Source organism: Pygocentrus nattereri, chromosome 29 (assembly GCF_015220715.1).
Source record: "Pygocentrus nattereri isolate fPygNat1 chromosome 29, fPygNat1.pri, whole genome shotgun sequence".
NCBI lineage: Eukaryota > Metazoa > Chordata > Actinopteri > Characiformes > Serrasalmidae > Pygocentrus > Pygocentrus nattereri.
The window spans coordinates 21,011,104-21,032,567 of NC_051239.1; the positions used below are offsets into that span (position 1 = coordinate 21,011,104).

Below are 21,464 nucleotides of genomic sequence, written 5' to 3' on the forward strand. Positions count from 1 at the left end.
TCCAAACAAACATTTACTCAAACAACAGCTAATCTAATCTGCTAACTCAAGGACAGACTGAAGTTGGCACAGGTTCACGGCATGTTGTGGAATTAATCAGCGACATGTCTTACGTTATGGCGGGTTTATGGTCCAGTGCAAGCTGCGGACTGGAATATGGATCAGTAAGTGGATCAGCCCTTGCTGTCCAATATCTGATGAGTTAATGAGGTCAATATTGGACCCGATACCAATATAAGATCAGATCAGTCCAATTTCTAGTTTAAAACACAAACGTTCCCTTTTCAGAAATGTGTTTCTGTCTGGATAATGCTGACAATATTGGGTAACTTTTTTTTGGTGACAGGCCAGTCAAAACAAGATTAATCAGGTTTGTAAGACTTTTTTAGCATAGAGGAGCAATACTCAGCAAGCACAGGGTCATTAAGTTTATAAATTCAAACTTGTCTGACACCATGATATTTTGAGAATACTGTAATACTGAATTCTGTCACTACTGCCACACTATTGTAGCTGTAGTGATACTAATGTTACTCTGGATAAGAACATCTGCTAAACATATAAATGTATAGGCAAATCAATGTTGCCTAAACACCTAGCAAAACTGTAACCTGTAACATATAATGTTCAGTGAAACATACTAGCATGATAAACTCTACCTGCATGAGATTAAAGCGTGCCACTTCATTGATGGGAGCATCAGAGATGATTCCATACTGTTCAGGATTCACAATGGCTGGACAGATGAAGCAGGTCAGCAGCAGGTCTGTGCACATGGTTTTCACTTCACTGACATCCAGCCTCTCCACCCGTGCTAGTGTCTTGTACATCTGAGACACAATCCAGCGCAGACTCTGAGGGAAGCAGTAGGTATTCTGCTTCAGGTAGCCAATAAAGGAGTTGACCAGGGCCACTAGCTTGGCTTCGTTGGCTTCCACAGCTGCCTGTACCTTTTGACGGTAAGTATCGGAGCCCTTCTCCCCAAACAGGCGTTCTTGTTGGGCTGGAGTAAATCGCTCAGTCAGCTTTGCTGGGTCAGTTTCCAGGTGGTCCTCATCCTCCACCAGCAGCTGCATAATGGGCTCATGTAAAGTGGCAGTGAGGAAGAGTTTGGCAGAGTACAGGCCCTCAGAGAAAAGCTTGAAAAGGATACTAAAGGCACACGTGCCCCGTCGCAGTAGACGACGAGGGTTTTCACTCTCCTTAAGCTCAAATTCAATCAGGTAACGCAGGACCTAGGCATACAGGCAGAACTCTTTCAGTCAAAGCAGATGTAATTTTCAGCCAAAGCTTTAAAGTTTAAAACAACCAGGAATATCGACTAACAACAAAACAAACAGCAATATTCATTCTCTATACGAGAAAGGAGAAGAAGTGCACTGCATAAAATAAGAATAATAATAATACATTCCATTAAGATGTGTACTCTGTACCTACCTGTAGCAAGTAGCTCTCATCCTCTTGCATTATGCAGTTGCCATAAAGAGAGGTAAAAACTGTATGGATCACTCCTTGTGCATGTTCCTGGTTTAGCCTCTCTCCAGCAACAAGACAGGAGGCTACCAGCCGTGGATTCTCCCTCAGCCTCCCAACAAACTCTCCATAGATGCTCTCCTGAAAGCCCAGGGTCTTATAGCCATCCACAAACTGTGTGTCCTCTAAAACCTTAGCATGCTGACAGCATTCAGCTGGGGAGGCCTCCACACTGTGGGAAAGAAATTAAATATGCCTTTTATACTCTAATTTAAGCTTACAGATTTAAGATTACATGGAATAGTTACAAATACGCTGCATGCTGTCTGAAACGCTCCGTTTACATGCACTCATTCATGCATTCATTCAATCATAACTTGATTTCTGCAGTTATCAATTACTCAAATGCTGACGTAAATAGCATACTCTGATTTCTTAGACTAGAATGAGGTGTAGAAATCCAATTAAGAAATATGATAGAGAGAGCTGGATTTTAGCTCAGTAATCAAATTTCTCAGCACATGCGTACTCTTATTACGCTTCCACTTTCTTATAATACCACTGACAGTTGACTGTGGAATATTTAGTAGTGAGGAAATTTCAAGACTGTTGCACAGTGGAATTCACTGAGCTCCTGGGAGCGACCCATTCTTTCAGTCTACATGCCGAGGTGCTTGGTTTTATACACTTGTGGCCATGGAAGTGATTGGAAAACCTGAATTCAATGGGTGAGTCAATATTTTTGGCAATACAGTGTACCAAAAACCATGGCCTGCAGCTAGCTGAAAGCTTGATGCCAATAACAGCAACAAAGTAAGGCAGGACTGAAGAATGAAAAATTGCAAATAGTTAGTTTTACATTTTCAGTTGTTCAGATTAATTCATTCAGTTGAGGTAGTTTTACCTTGTGAGGATGAGGCGGTCGAGGTTAATCCTTTGTTGCTTGGCTATCCAGGCTGCACGATACAACTTCTCTGCTGTCTTCAGCACCTCACCATTGAGCCGTTGGATAAGCTGCTTCTCTGAAGCCACATACAGCCTTTCTTGCTTCAGGTGGTGGGCCAGAGTGTGGATGTCTGGCTTCACCATCTTTCAGTTGAGCCACAGAAAGGAACTTACTGTTGAAGACAGAGTAAATGTACAAACATTACATACACAAAGAACTTCAGGTGAAAAGAGCTACTGAAAAATAAGAGCTAATTGACAGAGGCCAACAAAACTGCTAAAATGCTGGGAAACAGAAGAAATACTAAAAATATTATTCTAAAAATACGACTTTACTTGAGTTTAAGAAAAGTGAGAACTCAATAATATTTAATAATTATCAGGACAGCTAACATCCATCCATCCATCCATCCATTTTCTATGCCGCTTCTCCGTCAGGGTCGCGGGGGGGTGCTGGAGCCTATCCCAGCAGTCTTCGGGCGGAAGGCAGGATACACCCTGGACAGGTCGCCAGTCCATCGCAGGGCAGACAGACAGAGACAGACAGTCACTCACACCTAGGGGCAATGTAACACGTCCAATTGGCCTGACTGCATGTCTTTGGACTGTGGGAGGAAACCCATGCAGACACGGGGAGAACATGCAAACTCCACACAGAGAGGACACTAGGACAGCTAACAATCTTATCAAATTAATGGAATCCAATATGAGACCAATAACATTCCAGTAAATGTAAAAAATGCTTTTATTTAGACACATTTTCAAAATCTATTTATTTGTGTCGTTTGTGTTCATTTGCTGAGAAGTGTGTTAATATTTGAATAAACAAAATGTATAGAACATTAATAATGATTTTATTTATATTTATATATTTATTTACACACACAAACAAACACACTAACATCCCTAAAACCACTAATATGTTTTATATATACACACGCGCACACACACACATGTATATATATATGTATGTATGTGTGTGTGTGTGTGCGCGCGTGTGTATATATAAAACATATTAGTGGTTTTAGGGATGTTAGTGTGTTTGTTTAACCATTTCCAGCTTCAGTAAACTGTGCTCATGATGTAATTGATGATATTAACAAGTCTCTGTGGCGGCTGTGAAGGCATCAAGGAAAAATATGGACAATATGGAAAAATATTTTTGTTTATTTGAATTATGAATATGACTTTATTCTAATGTATATTGTGATAAACTCACTGCTGAGGTCAATTGTTTAAAAATTTGCTTAGACACCTAAAACTTTCACCCAGTACTGTACATAGATATTTTTACCCCCATATTCATAGACATTCTGAAAGTAAACTTTGAATTAAAGTAGGGCAAACTAAAAACTATATTGTTATATTGATACAATAGCTTCTCTCTAACATTATACATTCCCATATCTAAAAACCATGTCAAACCTAAACTCTATGGTCCACCAGGGAACAGTTTTGCACCTTTTGGTCAATGAATGTAATCTAAAGGATGCATAGAAAGATGACCACAGTTGTCTAGATGCTACAACACACTAGACAAAAACGAACAGTACAAACTGCTATACCACATAGAACGCACTGCAAAACAGAGATATCAAATGTCTGAGACAGGAAAACATCAGTGCATGCTTCTAACTGTTGTCTCTCTGTTGCATCCAGTGATCCTTTTTCTGAACAGGTAGGTTGGAATTCGTGTAGCTTTTCCAGTCAGGTACAGTGAATTATACAACCACTGTTATTAGGGGCAGTTCAGTAAAATTTAAGATTAAAAAAAAAAATTTCTATAAATTTAAATGTTTGTTACCTAGTTAACTTCGCTAATCTTACAAACGTAGTCACCTCATAACTTACACCTCCTAACTTATGCTCAGAGTTTGATCCACATAAATCTGTATGAGTAGAATATAAAATGAGCTTGATTTTTATGATTGTTCTTCCACACTGCTTCCTTTGCGCTATACGTGGTGTGTCACGTCTCATCCTGAAGATGATGGCCTGTAGATGGCTGCAGCAGTCTTTGTACAGTTTCCTACACTGGACTAAACAAATGTTATTTTACACTACCCCTAGTGGAGAACAGAGTTCAGGCATCAAATGCTTCTTAAATACTAGAATGCATAATGTTACAACAAAGCTAATAATCAAAAACAAACCTTTAGACCTGCAGGACTACTTGAATATTTTGGCTCAACCATACTGGTTACTATGGTTTCCCTTTACAAACACTCTAATCTGGCAGGTAGATAAAAAAAAAAAAAAAAAATACAGGTTTCTTCTCTATATTTGATCGATTTACACAATTAAAGCACAGAAATTCCACATTATTTTACTATTTTCTAAACTTAAAATTAGTGTCCACCATTTGTCCTCCAATACTGACATTAAAAATCTAACTAAACTTCACTGCACAGCGTGGCCACATGCCATGGATAATATCCAACAGTACTTCATGACAAGGTTAGGCAAATGGTGACACTACGGGTTTTACAGGGCAGAAGGATTTGGAAGCTAGCAGCGTTCTCACTCAGCAGTTTGGAGAATGAACGGAACAACGCAAGATAGAATACAGAACAACAGAAGGAAAATGTATTATTGCATTTGGCTTATGGTCTTAATAAAAATCACAAAAGTCACATTTTCTCTCAGAAAAATGCCTCAGAGGACACAGGTTCCTTAACTGTGTACCTCTCTAACATTACTGTGAATGATATTCCTACTTATGTAGATGATCAAACGCCTATTGTGTTCTTGTCCATGCAGAGTATAAACTAAAAACTAAATGAGTGTGGATGGCTCCAAACAAATGTATGTCATGACATAACTGAGCGAGTGACATCTGACAGAGCACCGTGGCATGTATAAAAATGCTCCTTCATTTACATTTCACATCACAAGACTCGAGAACGTTCTAAATCACAAAAAACTAACATGTTTGTAGATATTAGAAGGTCTGCATTCACCCCAGAGCTAGATCAAAAGGCCAAAGAGTAACTTCCTCCCGTCTAACTCTATAAGATTATCCGCTCCATCAACTGCTTCCGACCAAGCTCCCATTACAGCAAATCTTCATACTGAGGAGCTTACTAACTTTCATCATGGCACTGGCATTGGCATAGGATGCCACCTTTTATTTGGAATTGGAAACATCTAGGAGCAAGAACAGCACAGGGGCAAAGTGGGTGGCCAGATGGGCTTTACAAAACAGTCTGTCACCTGGAGGTAAGGCTACAAGAAGAAGTATTCATCAGGAGCTTCATAGATTAGGTAGGTTTTGATGCACAAGCAGTCAAACATCAGTCACCATGCACAATTCCCAGCATCAGCTGGGGTGGTGTAAAGCACACCAGCATTGGAAACCGGAGCAGCAAATCTGAGCTTCCAGGAGGATGTATAGTACAAACTGTAAAGTTTGGTGGAGGAGGAACAATGGTCCTGCACACAAAGTGACCCTTGCAACCTTAACCACAATACTGCAAAAAACTAATTACACCAACAGTAAACTATTCTAAGTCAGTATGTTTATCTAACATACAGCATTTCACATCAAACCACTCTAAATGACTACAGCTCTTTAGTGGTGCAGTGCTCTTTCCTGCCATTGTATTTTTTAATATAAAGCTTCAGATACAGTCAGAAGATGTACATGAGGACACAACACAGCCTGATAATGTAAAAACATATTTCAGTCTATCAAAGACACATTTTTAAAATGTCAGCTTTGGATTCATCTGTGTGGTCAAACCCAGTTATTCCCACATAGACTATACTTGGGCTGGCCTCCCGAATTTAATAACAACCACCAAAGTTTATTGGTGACCCATTTGAATATTTTTCTTACATATTTTTGTCCATCCCAGAAAACAATAGCATTGCCTACTGATAATCACACATGCTCTGCAAAGAAACTCAAACAGAGAAAGTGAGATGTTCTGTGGTATTATGTTAGAAGACATGAACACAGTGGATATTTCACAAGCATAAACGAGGCAAAGCAACTCCTATTTTCTCTCCTTACTGTGTAATTGGTCTCTGATTGTAGCATCACATTCAGTGAAAGAAAGCGCCAACTGCACTGTGTCGGTAGCTACAAGATTTTATTCAGCACATCTTCACTTGAAAAATTTACGATTGATCAGTTACAAAATATAAAAAGAAACTTGCACTTTGGATTTTGTCTTTTTACATAAGTAAATTTGTGCACACAACTAAACATAAGAATGATTATAATTTGTTTTCTCTGCAGGCTATGGGAGAACAGACTAATTTTACCTGAGTTAGACTACTCATTTTTCAGGCATTTTGTAGTTATGAGTATTCAAAATATTTTAAAAGAATATGGTGTGAAGAAGAGGAAGAGAAAATCAACATAATTTTTAATTATATTAATATAAATTGATTTCAGTCTCATCTGTCTATGCAGTTGTTTATTTTGACATCCGTTTACGTTTCAGTTACACTGTATGCTCTTTTGCCCTACCTTGCCTTATCTCTGAAGGACAAGTGCATGCTCAGATCATACAACTGCTGGCCAGTGCAGTGGAAAAGATGCGTGTTGCAGCACTGCTGGTCCGTAACTCCAGTGTAAACAGAGAGAGATCTTTCAAATATCAGCAGGTTAAACGAATCTATCTTTAAGTACTATACATATATCAATTATTATTATAGTAAATATAGAGCCAAGTTCTGTTTTTTTTGCTGATCAAAAATGACCTGAGAAACAGACTGAAAGGGGAGCAACTGGATGCAAAAATCAATAAATGGACCAGCACCAGAGGCTTTCCCAAATGCACATGTGGGAGCTCTTTAAAATAAAAAAAAAATAAATAAAAAAACTAGAGATGAAGTGCTCTAAGAAATAGCGCCAACTTTGTACACACCAAAGCTCTTTGTTTTTTACTTACAGATATAGCACAAGTTTTTAAATTCAGTGTTAAGTGATACTTTTTTTAGTCACACAACCGGGGAAATTCCACCTCTGCATTTAACCCATCCGTGAAGAGAAACACCACATACACACTAGTGAATACACACACACTAGGGGGCAGTGAGCACACTTGCCTGGAGCGGTGGGCAGCCCTATCCACAGCACCAGGGGAGCAATTGGGGGTTAGGTGTCTTGCTCAAGGACACCTCAGTCATGGACTGTCTGCACTGGGGATTGAACCGGCAACCTTCTGGTCACAAGGCCAGTTCCCTAACCTCCAGCCCACGACTGCCCCAAATTTATTTTTTAATTACAGAAACAACACAAGTTTTGAGTGTGATCTAGCATCCATATGCCTATATAGAGGCAAAATTCAGCACAACACATGCCTAAAAACTCTACATCACTAAAAATCCTCTGCTAACAGAGTTAAGCTACACAGTGATGTTCTGTTCATTTTTATAGTTCACTGACGATCTGTGTGACCGTAATGAAGACCCAAATGAAGTTTGACTGATTTTTTGAGCATTTACTATTCTAGTGTTTGCTGACAACATTACTTGCACAGGTCCAGCACTAAACTCCTCTTCTTTCGGCTGCTCCCTTTAGGGGTCGCCACAGCGGATCACCTGCCTCCATCTTGCCCTATCCACTGCCTCCTCTATTTTCACACCAACCATCTCCATGTCCACCTTAACTACTCCATAAACCTTCCCTGAGGTCTACCTCTTCTCCTTCTACCTGGCAGCTCCATCTCCAACATTCTTTGCCCAATATATCCACTATTCCTCCTCAACACATGTCCAAACCATCTCAACCTGGCCTCTCTGGCTTTATCTCCAAACTGCTCCACCTTCACTGTCCCTCTGATCTGCTCATTTCTAATCTTGTACATCCTTGTCACTCCCAACGAAAAAATCTCAGCATCTTCATCTCCGCCACCTCCAGCTCAGCCTCCTGTCTTTTAGACAGAGCCACAGTCTCCAAACCGTACATCATAGCAGGACGCACTACTGTCTTGTAAACCTTCCCTTTCACTCTTGCTGCTATCCTTCTGTCACACATCAGCCCTGACACCCGTCTCCACCCACTCCATCCTGCCTGCACCCTCTTCACCTCTTTTCTACACTGTCCATTGCTCTGGATGGTTGACCCAAGATATTTGAAGTCATCCACCTTTACGACCTCTACTCCTTGCATCTTCACCTTTCCACCTGCCTCCCTCTCATTCACACACATGTATTCCGTCTGGTCTCTACCGACCTTCATTCCTCTCCTCTCCAGTGCAAACCTCCACCTCTCCAGATTCTCTTCCACCTGCTCTCTACTCTCACCACAGATTACAATGTCATCTGCAAACATCATGGTCCATGGAGCCTCCTGCCTGACCTCATCTGTCAGCCTGTCCATCACCATTGCAAACAAGAAGGGGCTCAAAGCTGATCCCTGATGTAACCCTACCTTCACCTTGAAACCATTTGTCACTCCAACTGCACACCTCACCACTGTTTCACTATGATACTACATGTATCATCCTCATACATGTCCTGCACCACCCTAACATACTTTTCAGCTACACCTGACTTCCTCATACAGTACCACAGTTCCTGTCTTGGCACCCTATCATCTGCCTTCTCTAGATCCACAAAGACACAATGCAGCTCCTTCTGACCTTCTCTGTACTTCTCTACCAACACTCTCAATGCAAAAATTGCATCAGTGGTGCTCTTTCTGGGCATGAAACCAAACTGCTGTTCACTGATCTGGACCTCTCGCCTTTGCCTTGCTTCAACAACTCTTTCCCATACCTTCATGGTGTGGCTCATCAACTTTATACCTCTGTAGTTACTGCAGCTCTGCACATCACCCTTGTTCTTAAAAATGGGGACCAGTACACTGCTTCTCCACTCATCAGGCATCCTCTCACTCTCCAGGATTTTGTTAAACAACCTGGTTAAAAAGTCCACTGCCTTCTCTCCTAAACATCTCCATACCTCCACAGGTATGTCATCTGGACCAACTGCCTTTCCATTCTTCATCCTTTTTAAAGCTGCCCTCACTTCCACCTTACTAATTCTCTGCACTTCCTGATCCACTATCTCTCCCCCCGTTGTTCTCCTCTCTCTCTCGTTTTCCTCATTCATTAGTTCTTCAAAGTCCTCCTTCCATCTACTCAACACTCTCTGTTCACTCACTAGTACATTTCCCTCTCTATCCTTTATCAGCCTAACCTGCTGTACATCCTTTCCAGCTCTATCTCTCTGTTTAGCCAAACGATACAAGTCCTTCACTCCTTCTTTACTGTCCAGCCTCTCATACAGCTCATCATAGGCCTGAGCCTTTGCCTTTGCCACCATTCTTTTCGCTATGCGACTAGCCTCACAGAACTCCTGCCTACTTCCTTCATCTCTCTGGTTATCCCACTTTTTCTTAGCTGCCTTCTTCTTCTGAATACTCTCCTGGACTTCCTCATTCCACCACCAACTTTCCTTGTCTTCTTTCCTCTGACCAGACGAAACACCCAACACATTCTTGCCAGTTTCTCTCACCACCTTAGCTGTAGTTTCCCAGTTCTCAGGTAGCTCCTCACTGCCCCCAATGGCCTGTTGCAATTTTTCCCTGAACTGCCTGCAACCATCCTCCTCCTTCAGCTTCCAGCATCTAATCTGGCTCTGTCTTCACTCTCTTCCTCTTCTTTGTTTCTAATCTCATTTTACAGACAGCCACCCTATGCTGCCTTGCTACACTTTCCCCTGGTACCACTTTACAATCTCCAATCTCCTTTAGGTGGCATCTCCTGCTAAGGATATAATCCACCTGTGTGCATCTCCCTCCACTCTTGTATGTCACCCTGTGTTCTTCCCTCTTCTGAAAATGTGTTCATCACAGCCATTTCCATTCTCTTTGCAAAATCTACAACCATCTGACCTTCTGCATTTCTGCCTTTCACACCATACATACCCAGCACCTCTTCATCCCCTTCCCTTCACCATCATGTCCATTGAAGTCTGCACCAATCACCAATCTCTCCTCTCTAGGGACACCATCTACCACTTCATGCATCTTTCTCCAAAATTCCTCTTTCTCCTCTGACAACGAAGTGACAACCAACCTGTGGTGCATATGAACTGACCACATTCAAAATTACACCATCAACCTCCAACTTCAGGCTCATGATGCTGTCTGACACTCTCTTTACATCCAGAACACTTTTCACAAGCTGTTCCTTTAGGATTATCCCTACTCCATTTCTCTTCCTCTCTACACCATGATAGAACAGTTTGAAACCACCTCCAATGTTCCTGGCCTTGCTTCCTTTCCATCTGGTCTCCTGAACACACAGAATATCTACCTTCCTTCTCTCCATCATGTCTGCAAGCTCTCTGCCTTTACCAGTCATTGTCCCTATGTTCAGAGTCCCTACTCTAACCTCCACACTCCTGCCTTTCCTTCTCTCTCGCTGCCTTCTAGCCTGCCTTCCTCCTCTCCTCTTTGATGGTCTTCGACCCACAATAGTCCAATTTCCACCGGCACCCTGCTGGTCAACAGCACCGTAGGCGGTCGTTGTTAACCCGGGCCTCGACCGATCCGGTATTGCAATCATATTTTTGATCCGCATGATAGTTTTGGCACAAGTTTTACGCCGGATGCCCTTCCTGACGCAACCCTCACCATTTATCTGGGCTTGGGACCGGCACCAGAAGTACACAAAGTACACCCCTAATGGCTGGTTTAGGTCCAGCACTAAACTAAAAAAGCTAAATTTGGACATCAAGCATGTCTTGGCTGATTCAGTACATCTGTGCTATGTGGAAAATGTCAGAATTTTATGCAAATTAGAAAGGGAAAAAAAATTCACCAAAGCAATACTTTCAACAAAACTTCTATGTAAGTATAACAACAAAATACTACTAAAAAAAAATAATGTGCAAATCAAAATATTGAAACCGGATCATAAGTTACAGCTACTGTAAGTGATGAGCAATATCTAAAAAAGAAATTAAACAAAGATTTATTTTAATAGTAAAGCTCTTTAGGTCACAGCATCATTGTGTTTTAATGTGTGAGTCTGACATTTTAACAGATGAGCTGTGTGAACAGGAACAGGATCTTACTAATATTTGCAAAGTTGTGACAGGATGAGCTGCCAAATGTTTAACAGTTCTTCGAGGTAGTCTGTCAAACACTTCTAATGAACAGAAAATGATATGGCTTACAATTTTCCAATTACCAGCATCAGAACTTTAATATGATATGCTTCAGCAGTTTTCATAAGGCTAATGTTAAGGTTAGCCCATTCAGAAAATTCATTTCCAGTTGTGATTACATGTGATTACACAGTTTGCTAGAACTACCAGACATGGGAATGGAGAAAGCGGCAAGTAAATGACAACTGACTGCAAAGGTTTTGTTACCGACACCATGATGTTTTCTTTTCAGGTGCTTGTCCACACATGTGCATCCATTCAAAGACAGGTCAAACTTGCATCGTTGACTACTTTATCGTTAGTTTTGAGAAAATGTTCTTAGAGCTATTCCTCTGGAGCCTTTAGCCATATTTGTTTATTTTCTTTTACTATCTGCTCACATAGGTGACTCTATAGGTGAACTGTTGCCCTCTTTAGGTTAACCTCACTCTAGGGTAGACAGTACTTTGAAAAGTAATCTAGAGTATGTCCAACATAAATGCTCTTGCTAAATTGTGCAACCTTAACACCGTAGCCAGTGTCTTTATGGTACTGATGGTACTTTATAGTTCCACCTTAATAAATGACAATGTCAAATACACTGCTTTGCATCTGAGCATCCCATTAAACAAAAACAAACTGTGACCTATGTTACTTACACACTGGCGATAAGAGCTGCTGGATCAGAGGCACTAGGCTACAGTGTACAGCATGTATTTCGCAGAGCATCACCGCAGTACATAGATTAACACTGTTTACTATGCACAACTACATGGCCAAAACCCTCAATCCATGTTTCTCTTTTTGGGTCCTGGAGGGGGCCTGTGCCATTTTTAGCCACCCAGTGTGCAAGGCTCACTTTCTAGAGGCACTGGGAACTAGATCAAGGTCCCCTTTTCACTTCTCCTTGTGAAAAGCTGAAGCAGATTAGAGCAGACAGCACTACAGCAGGTAAATCAACACTGCAAGACTAAGCATTCTACCCTTTCATAGGTTCAGAGCAAAATGAATTATATTTGTTATCAGTTCATAAGTTTACAAATCCACATACTAATAAACGCAAATATAGTATTTTCCACACATTATACTTGGGTGACCCTGCCTAAATATATGACTCCTGTCAAAGTATTTTCTGAAACATTTTAATAATTTCCAACTGTCATTTTGTCCCATTTCAACACTTTTTTTAAATTAATTAATTATGTGCATTGAATACTAAGATGAGTTTGTACAACTATATATATATATATATATATATATATATATATATATATATATATATATATATATATATATATATATATAACAATTTCCCACACCACTGGATACTCACCCCCGGAACTCTTCAGAATGATACCCCCAGCTCAACTGGTTTGTTTTTAAGTTTAGAGAGCAGATGAGACCCAAACAGTCTTTCAGACCATTAGAACTGTTGAGTCTGAGAAGGTAGTGAATAAATCATGACTGGAAACACAAAGACCCATCAAAATGACAGTGCTTAGTAACACAGCTGAACAAAGACAGTGGAGGTACACTCCTTAAAACAATAAAATACATACAAAAGCACTTCTACCTCCACCTCAAACAGACAATTTGAGCAAGTGGCGGTAGAACATGACAAAAATATTCCCTGGTCAGAGAACTCATACCGAAAGCTATTTCAGTACCTTTGTTTGGTCAAGGACTCTTCCACTTCACGGATGACTGACTGACCACTGAAAATTTCACAAGTTATCGATTGGCAGACTTCTCACAGACCGGGCTGCACAACTTTATTAATTTGTTTGTTTATTTATTTACTGACTTAATCATTTAGGCACTTGTTTATTTGAACCATTCTGAAACAGAGTCTAAGCAACTCCAACAGCCAATTGTGAACTAATGGCACCAGTTAAGTTAAACTGCTCAACTGCCACATTCATTCAATAGCAACAGTTAGGGCACATTTTGTACAGCATTCCAACCTATTTTGGAAAAAACTGGGTTGTACAATGTGCTCCGACGACACCATAATCTATTCTGTCAGCACATTCTTGCACTGCACTTACAGTTCTTAACTGCACTGCTAACATGTGGAAATATATTCCATCTTAGCTCGAGCGCCTGACATCTAGTTCACTAAAAAAAAGCTGCCATCCCCTTCAGGGTAAAGTTTCTAATATTCACTGTTGGTTACTGCAGCAGCTCTAAAGACCAAAAAAGGTTTTTGGGACAGTTCTAGGAATTCCATAACTTTTCCAAAACTGACTTTCTCAGGCTCTGACTGACTAAGTTTTCCGATTGAAACACGGCTTCACAACAGCATTCCCAATTCGTTCAATATATGCTTCACCTGCCAATAGCTACTAAACAAGTGCGTGGATGATGTAATGATCGTTTGAGCAGTTACTACACAACCAAAGAAGACGACCTGGCTAAATGCTTGGACTGTTCCTCGCTTAAAGTAACACTGCACAGAGATAAAGTGACAGAATGGCTCTCAGGGCTGCTAGGATCTACCTCACCAGCAGTATAAGGAAAGCTAAGGCCTCATCTGCTATAGAATTCCAAGAACATTTCACAAACAACAACCCATAACATATGTAGTGGGTGTTCAAACTACCACTGACTATAAGAGCACAAATCACCTTACCTGCATCAACAACAGTACCATATATGCTCGATCTGAAATATCCAACACTAAAGCAACAGAGAGGATCACACCTCCCTGTGAGGACAAGGTGCTGTCTCTGACTGCAGCTGACATCAAGAGAACTGTGATGGGGTGAACCCAAGCAAGTTTGCCATCCCAGCAGTCATCCGAGTTGCATATTTAAGGAGTTCATCAACCAACTAGGCTCAACATCTCTGTCGTAGTCTGTGCTCCTGACCCGTTTCAAATCAGCCATCATCATCATCCAAGTGCCAAAGAACTCCACAGTCACATGCCTTAATGATTACTGGCCCACTGCACTTACCTCAACTGTTCTTAAGTGCTTTGAGTGGTTCTTCATGGCTCACATTAAAGACTCCATTCCACCTACATTAGACCACCACTGATATGCCAACAAGCAAAACCACTCCATAGAGAATGCTATAAGCCATATCATCTGGCCCGGCACACTTGGACAATCGACTTCAGCTCAGTATTCAATACTATGACAGCCCAGAAGCTAGTCAGCAAACTACACTCACTAGGACCTGAACTCATTCTGGAACTGGATTCGAGACCTCTTGAGCAACAGGCCTAAGGCATTTAGGATCCAGGATCAGGATCCTTGAACACTGGAACCTCCAGCTCACCCATGACTGCATCACCAGACATCACAGTAACCTTATCATTAGGTTTGCTACACTAGTTCAAGGGCTTATCTCCAATTACAGTAAGGCAGAGGGGAGGTGAGCCCTTATGCAAGGACAACAATTTCTCTCTGAATGTCAGCTGATTGTGTTAAAAATCACTACTGCCTCTGGTGGATGAATTGTTTTACTGTTGAAGTAAGTAATATGCCTACCTTAGAAAATACACGAAGATGCCTTAAAATAACCAGGAACAAAACAGAAAAGTTGAGACATTACATTTAATGCTGCTATGGTTTAATCAGATGCAATCAAATGTAAATCAAATAATCCAGTGGTTCCCAGCATTTGTCCTGCTCTGAACATTTTAATGTCCCTTCCGCAAACACACCTGATCCAACTAATCACTCAATTATGGCTGCTAGTAATGATTACTGAATAATAAGCCTTTCAAAAGTTTTGGACATGTTTTTTGCGCACACACAAGCCGCCACAAACATGCAAATTTCATAGAGGTACAAGCAGATATCACCAATACCACTGTGGAGTTAATGGGAGGGGGGTGTATTTGTAAAGCAGTTTATTAGGTTTCTGCATTAAGCAGTGCTATATTTACAGGTGACAAAAATGTCTGTAACATTTATGATTTTTAAACTGCTTAAGGTTAAATGCAAATCAAATAAATTCAAATACCTACAAACAACTAATGCAATAGTGATGTTTAAAGCTAGCTTAAAGTTAAGTTCTTCACTTGTATTATATTCTTCAATTATTCTATTTAGGTTATTATTTAGGTTTCTTCACACACAAATAAATGATGCACTTTGTATTTAAATGTTTTTGTCCAAAAAATAATTGTTTGCATTAACTATGCGTTCATCAGGCACTGTGGTCTTGTTTCGGCAAAAATCAAAAAACAAAAGCAAAGTGAACGCTGCCAAATTACAATCACAATCTTTCAAAAACACAATATGTATTGAGAAATGTACGTTTCTTCACACCTCTATAGGAGTTTAATTATAGCTATGAACCAGTACATTCAAAATTAAAATGCACCTAGCAACAAGATACTAACAGACTCATGTAGATCCAATTCCATAGTGGAACTGGTTCCTAGAACCCCTCCTATTCACAGCACAACAAACAAGCCCTCGGTTAAAGACTAGTGATTTTTTTTTTTTTTTTTTTAGAGGCAATATCAGCAAGTACCAGCATATTTATGCCCTACGCTTTAGTAGATGCATCTCTCTCATAAATACAGAGTTTAGTTAGTTAGTGTTTGCTGGTACATTCCATTCCAGGAATATTAGGGAGTCCTCTCCTGCGTTGTGCTAAATACTCACATAGCAATGCCAGGAAAAATCAAGTTGATGGTCACTGCTTCCCCTTTAAGCCTGTTTTGAGCATGGGTGTGCATGTGTGTGTGTGAAAGAACATACACACACCACAGCCACATCCTCTTGGCCATCACACTTCCTAACTCTTGACTCTTTCAGAAACAAAGCCAGCTTGACCTCACCATTAGCTTTCATGCACAGGCCAAACAAACCCTTGCTTACATGACAAGAAGAAAAAAAAACATGTTGCTCACTGCATAAACCGATGACGTACGGCATCTTGTCTTCCACGTAAATGTTCCTGAACTGAACTCTTGTCATTTCACTACATCATCTTACTCTTTTATTCATCTTCAAAAGTCATCTATCCATCTGCGATTCCAGATCAAGGCATGGTTTAAAACATCACTGCAGCAGGAGTATACGACAAAGCGGTTAAGGAACTATATCTGCGCTGAAAAAAACATTTCCTTGGGTTGATCTTGATCTGTCCACAGCAGAGCTCTTTTGCATGACTGGTGCTACCTGGATTACTGGATTGCAGATTCTGCTCTTCATACAAAGCATTCATTTAACAATGCAACAAACAACCGCTCTAAAGAGATCAGTGTATACATACTTTATATTTGGGGGGGGGGACAAAATTCCCAGACAGCATAAAGTTCTCATAATAAATAAATTATTCCACAAACTAAACCTATTTACACACATGCATGACAGAAAGATATGGCACTGGTATTTTAGAAATCGTTTGGCTATCAAAAAATACAGCCCATGTTTCACAGCTAATAATACTGCCATTAAAAATCATCATCTTAATCTTTCATTTTTAACAGTGAAACAGACCAACTCTTCACTAAGCTATGCTCGAGTCATCACAGCATTAAGTGCAAAGCCCCCATCTGTGTAAGTGAATTCAATGGGCCCTACCACTTTTCACTTACAACAGCAGAAGCGTTGCTTACACTCCCGACCCTAAACTTATGTCGCGATTAAGCTCAACTCTCACGATCATTACAGTCGAAGTTTATGTAGGCAATTCTTGAAGATGGTCCCAAGAACAACTCATGAGCGCATCCTGACACCCCGCAAGCTAGGACGTAGCTTGTTGATTCACTTTCATTATGTCGGGGAAAAAAGCAGTAAGAGAGCTAAAATTAAGGACGGTGGAATAAACATCTTACCAGGCAGGTAGAAATGCTACAACCAAGCTCTTTATAAATCGTATCACTATCCAACTGACTCGCTGACAAAGCGGGTGACTAGCTAACCTCACAAACTGGCTGGCCGGCCGTTAGCTAGCTAGTTAACCTAGCTAGATCATTTCCCAGTGGGTTTCTTAATCCTTTATTCAGACGGGGGTGCGCATTAAATGGTAATAACGAACGGTACCCCAAAGCATACATGTCAGATAGTGTAGGTCAGGGTTCCTGAATGCGCTGCTGGACTGTGTAGCTGCAGAATAGCGTACACGGTTAGCTGCCGCCTGATATCGCCTCGCCTTGCGCTGTTAGCTGTGCAATTACACCGTGCTAGCCAGCTAACAAGCATTAGCACGCAACCCAACGTAGCGTTAGCTTAGCAACCAGCAGCGGCTGAAAACAACTTTACGAGTCATATCGACCAGCTAACCGGAAAACGGTGGGTTAAATGTCAGTTTTTGCCTAGCTAAGAGTTATCTGGCTAGCTGGCCTGCGTGTTCGAGTATTGTAGCTAACAAATAACGCGAGTGCACCATATGAACGGATTAAGCAGCTGATTATACTGCACTTATTTTACGCGGAGGTGACCTGGACAACAGCGCAAAAGCACAGCAAAATACATCTGCGTGTAACGACTAAAGCTCCCCAAACAACGTTTAGATACCCCGTTTGGTTAGCCAGCTAACTAGCTATGGCTGCTAGTGCACTTATAACGCTGTTGTAAGCAGCGCCGTTTGTTAGTATGTGACTAAAAACCACAACAGCGTCTTCGAAAGAAAACACAATTAGCTAGCTTAGCTAACTAGCTCCTACCGCTAGCAGTGGTTTAGCAACAGGACTGACGACAAGCCCTGCAAGCTGACCACCACAAAACATCTTCACTTACCCAAAAATGTGACCGTTTGTGATATGCCGTTGGTTATGTATTTACAGTTAGGTGTAATCCCGTGATCCGTACCCCAAGGTCCTACCAGAGCCCGTTTACAGACCAAGGTTTAGCTAGAAGAGCTAGCAAGCACCCTGTTATGCTACCAGCAGCCTCACAACCGCAAATGTCATCGCCGGGAGACTCGAGTCCGCATGCGCACACGCGCCGTGAAACAGAGCCTGTTTGTTCATAAATAAAAATCAAGTCACTGAGCGCGTAACTAAGTATCGCCTGTCTAATCAGCCCCTTACTAAACTACCGGGGAGATGCAGTTTGGTTTTGTGTTACTATTACCATAAAAGCAGGGTGATGAATAAATAGGACCACTCGTTCATGTGAAGTACCGTGCAGTCATCAGCAGGTGGCGCTCGAGCCACACAAAAAATAAAAGCTAACTCGAGTTTGGTCATTCATGTGAATTTAGCATACTGCCTGTTAATCTAGTAAGAAGTAAAAATATGTTATCATTATTTTCACTTTGATTTGCCAAATTCGAGAATGTAAATTACACTGCATGCCCTTCTGCTTTGACAACGTCGATAGATAGATAGATAGATAGATAGATAGATAGATAGATAGATAGATAGATAGATAGATAGATAGATAGATAGATAGATACACACACACACAATTTCTAAGCCGCTTCTCCCTCAGGGTCACGGGGTTGTGGGGGTACTGGAGCCTATCCCAGCTGCCATCAGGCGGAAGGAAGGATACACCCTGGACAGGTCAGGTCACCAGTCCATCGCAGGGCTATTATATATATATATATATATATATATATATATATATATATATATATATACATATATATATATATATACACCTGTGCCTCAAGCATTTCTATGCATGAATGTCCTGACATATGTATATATCCAACAAAATATTATGAAAGTTGTCCAATGCCAGTGAACATCACATTATGTTCTAGTCACAGTGTAGCCACTGAGTGCTGCTTTGGGTGCAACACTGTGACAACACAGTGACCACATTGTCAGTACATTGTCACAACAATAGATATACACACCTAGGTGCCTCATTGTCTGTCGTTCTCTGTCTGAGGCGATACGTCTGCACATCCGCAATGTTGGGGCAGTCAAGATCCACTTGTGAACAAATTCACCTGTACTGAGAGGTGATGAGTTCTCAGGATTAAATCAGCCACAACTTCCTTACTTTCCATTTTTCACAAAATTTGGTTAGTTATAATCCTCAGACATAGATTATTCTAGGTTGCATAGACTAATTCTTAATCAGCCATCCGGACCAGCAGAAAAGTACTCAGTCTGCACCTGACATTATAAACCGAGTTTCGCATGAACTCTGGTAAAAACATTATCTCATACACATCAGCAAATCCATAAATGTGTGAATCACTTTTAATGTTAATACACATACAAATAAAATACCTTCCTACAAAACACAGAAAGAAGGACAAAACAGAAGTTGGCTTCTATTCGCCAGTTTCTGGTGCCTAAAGCTGCACCATTTAAGGTGGAATGGGAAAATTTGAACAACAAGGTGGCTGATGAACCACTTAAGGTGGAAAACAAGCAAATAAAAAAGCTAACTGGCAAATAAGAAGCTAACACATAAGAAGGTACTAACGTTAATCTATTATGAATACATGAACAAAGGAATGCTACAACTTACCTAGCTACAAAGCATTAACCATTATTGTAAATAAATAACTACCACATCAAGTTAAGACCCACTGAATAGACTATCAAATGAAATAAGCTCAATATAAAACCAGAGGAAAACAGCCACATCAGCAAGTTCTCTTGCCTCACCAACCACATGGCCATATCTACACATAAACATCACAAAGACTAGTGGATCGCTGCGATCCTTCTGTTATATCATCTTTCTGTTATGTGTTGTTGGGGCAGGAGAGGCAGAGCGCACATTGCATTGCAGTGCATGCTGGGGACTGTAGTGCAGCTTGTTGTGAAGCAAGCTAAAATTAAAATAATTTTGTGGGTCAGATAGGACTGCGCTGTGGGCCTGATCTGGCCCGCGGGCCTTGTGTTTGACACATGGGCCATATGGCAACGTTACTTAAATCAGGTTGTGACAAAGTTGGGTTTGCTGGGCTGTGTGTGACCTTGACATGTGAACTTCATTCCCTTTAGTAGCGTGTAACTGTCTATCAACTCACTGCAACAGTCCTACATAGTTTGCATGGGCTATTCCACTCTTTATTATGTTTTACTTCACTATTTCGCACCATAATATCATCGCACCATAAATTCAACAATTTCCCGACCCTACACACCTGCGGCACTTGAATCTCAAAATGTGATGCCCTGTTTCGATACAGTTTCCAGGTTGAATGACAGGTTTTGCTGAAACAGTGTGCAACTTTCCTTGAGTTCTCTCTCATTTAAAGAGTTAGTCAGCAAATAGCAGCACGGTTATATAAACCCGGCTGTAGTAAAAAGGCAGTGTACACGATGGATTCTAATAAAGTCCTCTACAAAGGCGGCCACTGCAGCTTAGTGCAAGCAAGAAGACAACAGAAAATGTTTATCATGAGTATTTTACTGTAAAGTTTTCTTAATAGAATACTCTAGCAGGACACCAAGAATTGCCTTCTCAGCTGCCATAGTTACAAAGCCTGTGTAATGGTACAACAATGGTTCAACGCACCACCGTTTCTGTATAAACAGACATTTTGTAGGGCAGGGGTGGCCAACCTTTCAGACACCAAGAGCCAGAAAAAATGCTCATTACTACTAGGAGCCACAGGCTGTATTTACACAAACACTTATAGTTTTTAAACCCATTTTCCTACCTGTCATGTAGATGAGTTTAGTGGTACTTCTGGCATTCTTTGTTTCCCACAATCCATTTCAAATCTGGCTTGTATTCACTCGGTGCTACTCAAAGCAGTTCTTTCACATGTGTATCAATAAGAATAGAGCGATGCTCTGATTTCACATGTTCAGAGTGGAAAATACTGATTCACAAACATAGGTTGAACATTGATAGGAGCTTCAGTGCAGCTTGTTTTACACTGGGATACTTCTCCACAGGCATGATTTTCCAAAATTCCAGGGTTCCCTCACCCAGAACAGACCTGAGTCTGTCATCTTCAAAAAGTTCAATCATCTCCATTTGAGATGTAGCGTCATCTGGCACCAATGGGCGTTTCAAACAGTCTGAATCAGCAGCAAAAGGGTTAAC

General features: G+C 40.8%; 1 protein-coding gene across 6 annotated transcripts in view; it reads right to left on the bottom strand.

Annotated features, from left to right (window-relative positions):
- Positions 1 to 21,091, bottom strand: part of gapvd1 (GTPase activating protein and VPS9 domains 1) — a 73,620-nt gene extending 52,529 nt beyond the window's left edge. For 5 of the 6 annotated variants that reach the window (XM_037536072.1, XM_037536076.1, XM_037536075.1 and 2 more), the window contains exons 1-4: positions 18,234 to 18,417; positions 2,378 to 2,591; positions 1,438 to 1,705; positions 660 to 1,235 (exon numbers count right to left, since the gene is read on the bottom strand). In XM_037536072.1, coding sequence (XP_037391969.1) covers positions 660 to 1,235; positions 1,438 to 1,705; positions 2,378 to 2,562 — 1,029 coding nt within the window. In that variant the 5' untranslated portion in view covers positions 2,563 to 2,591; positions 18,234 to 18,417. Of the gene's footprint in view, positions 1 to 659; positions 1,236 to 1,437; positions 1,706 to 2,377; positions 2,592 to 18,233; positions 18,418 to 21,072 lie in introns of those variants that run through there. The other variant, XM_037536071.1, reaches the window with a different exon arrangement.
- Positions 21,092 to 21,464: the final 373 nt, after the last annotated feature.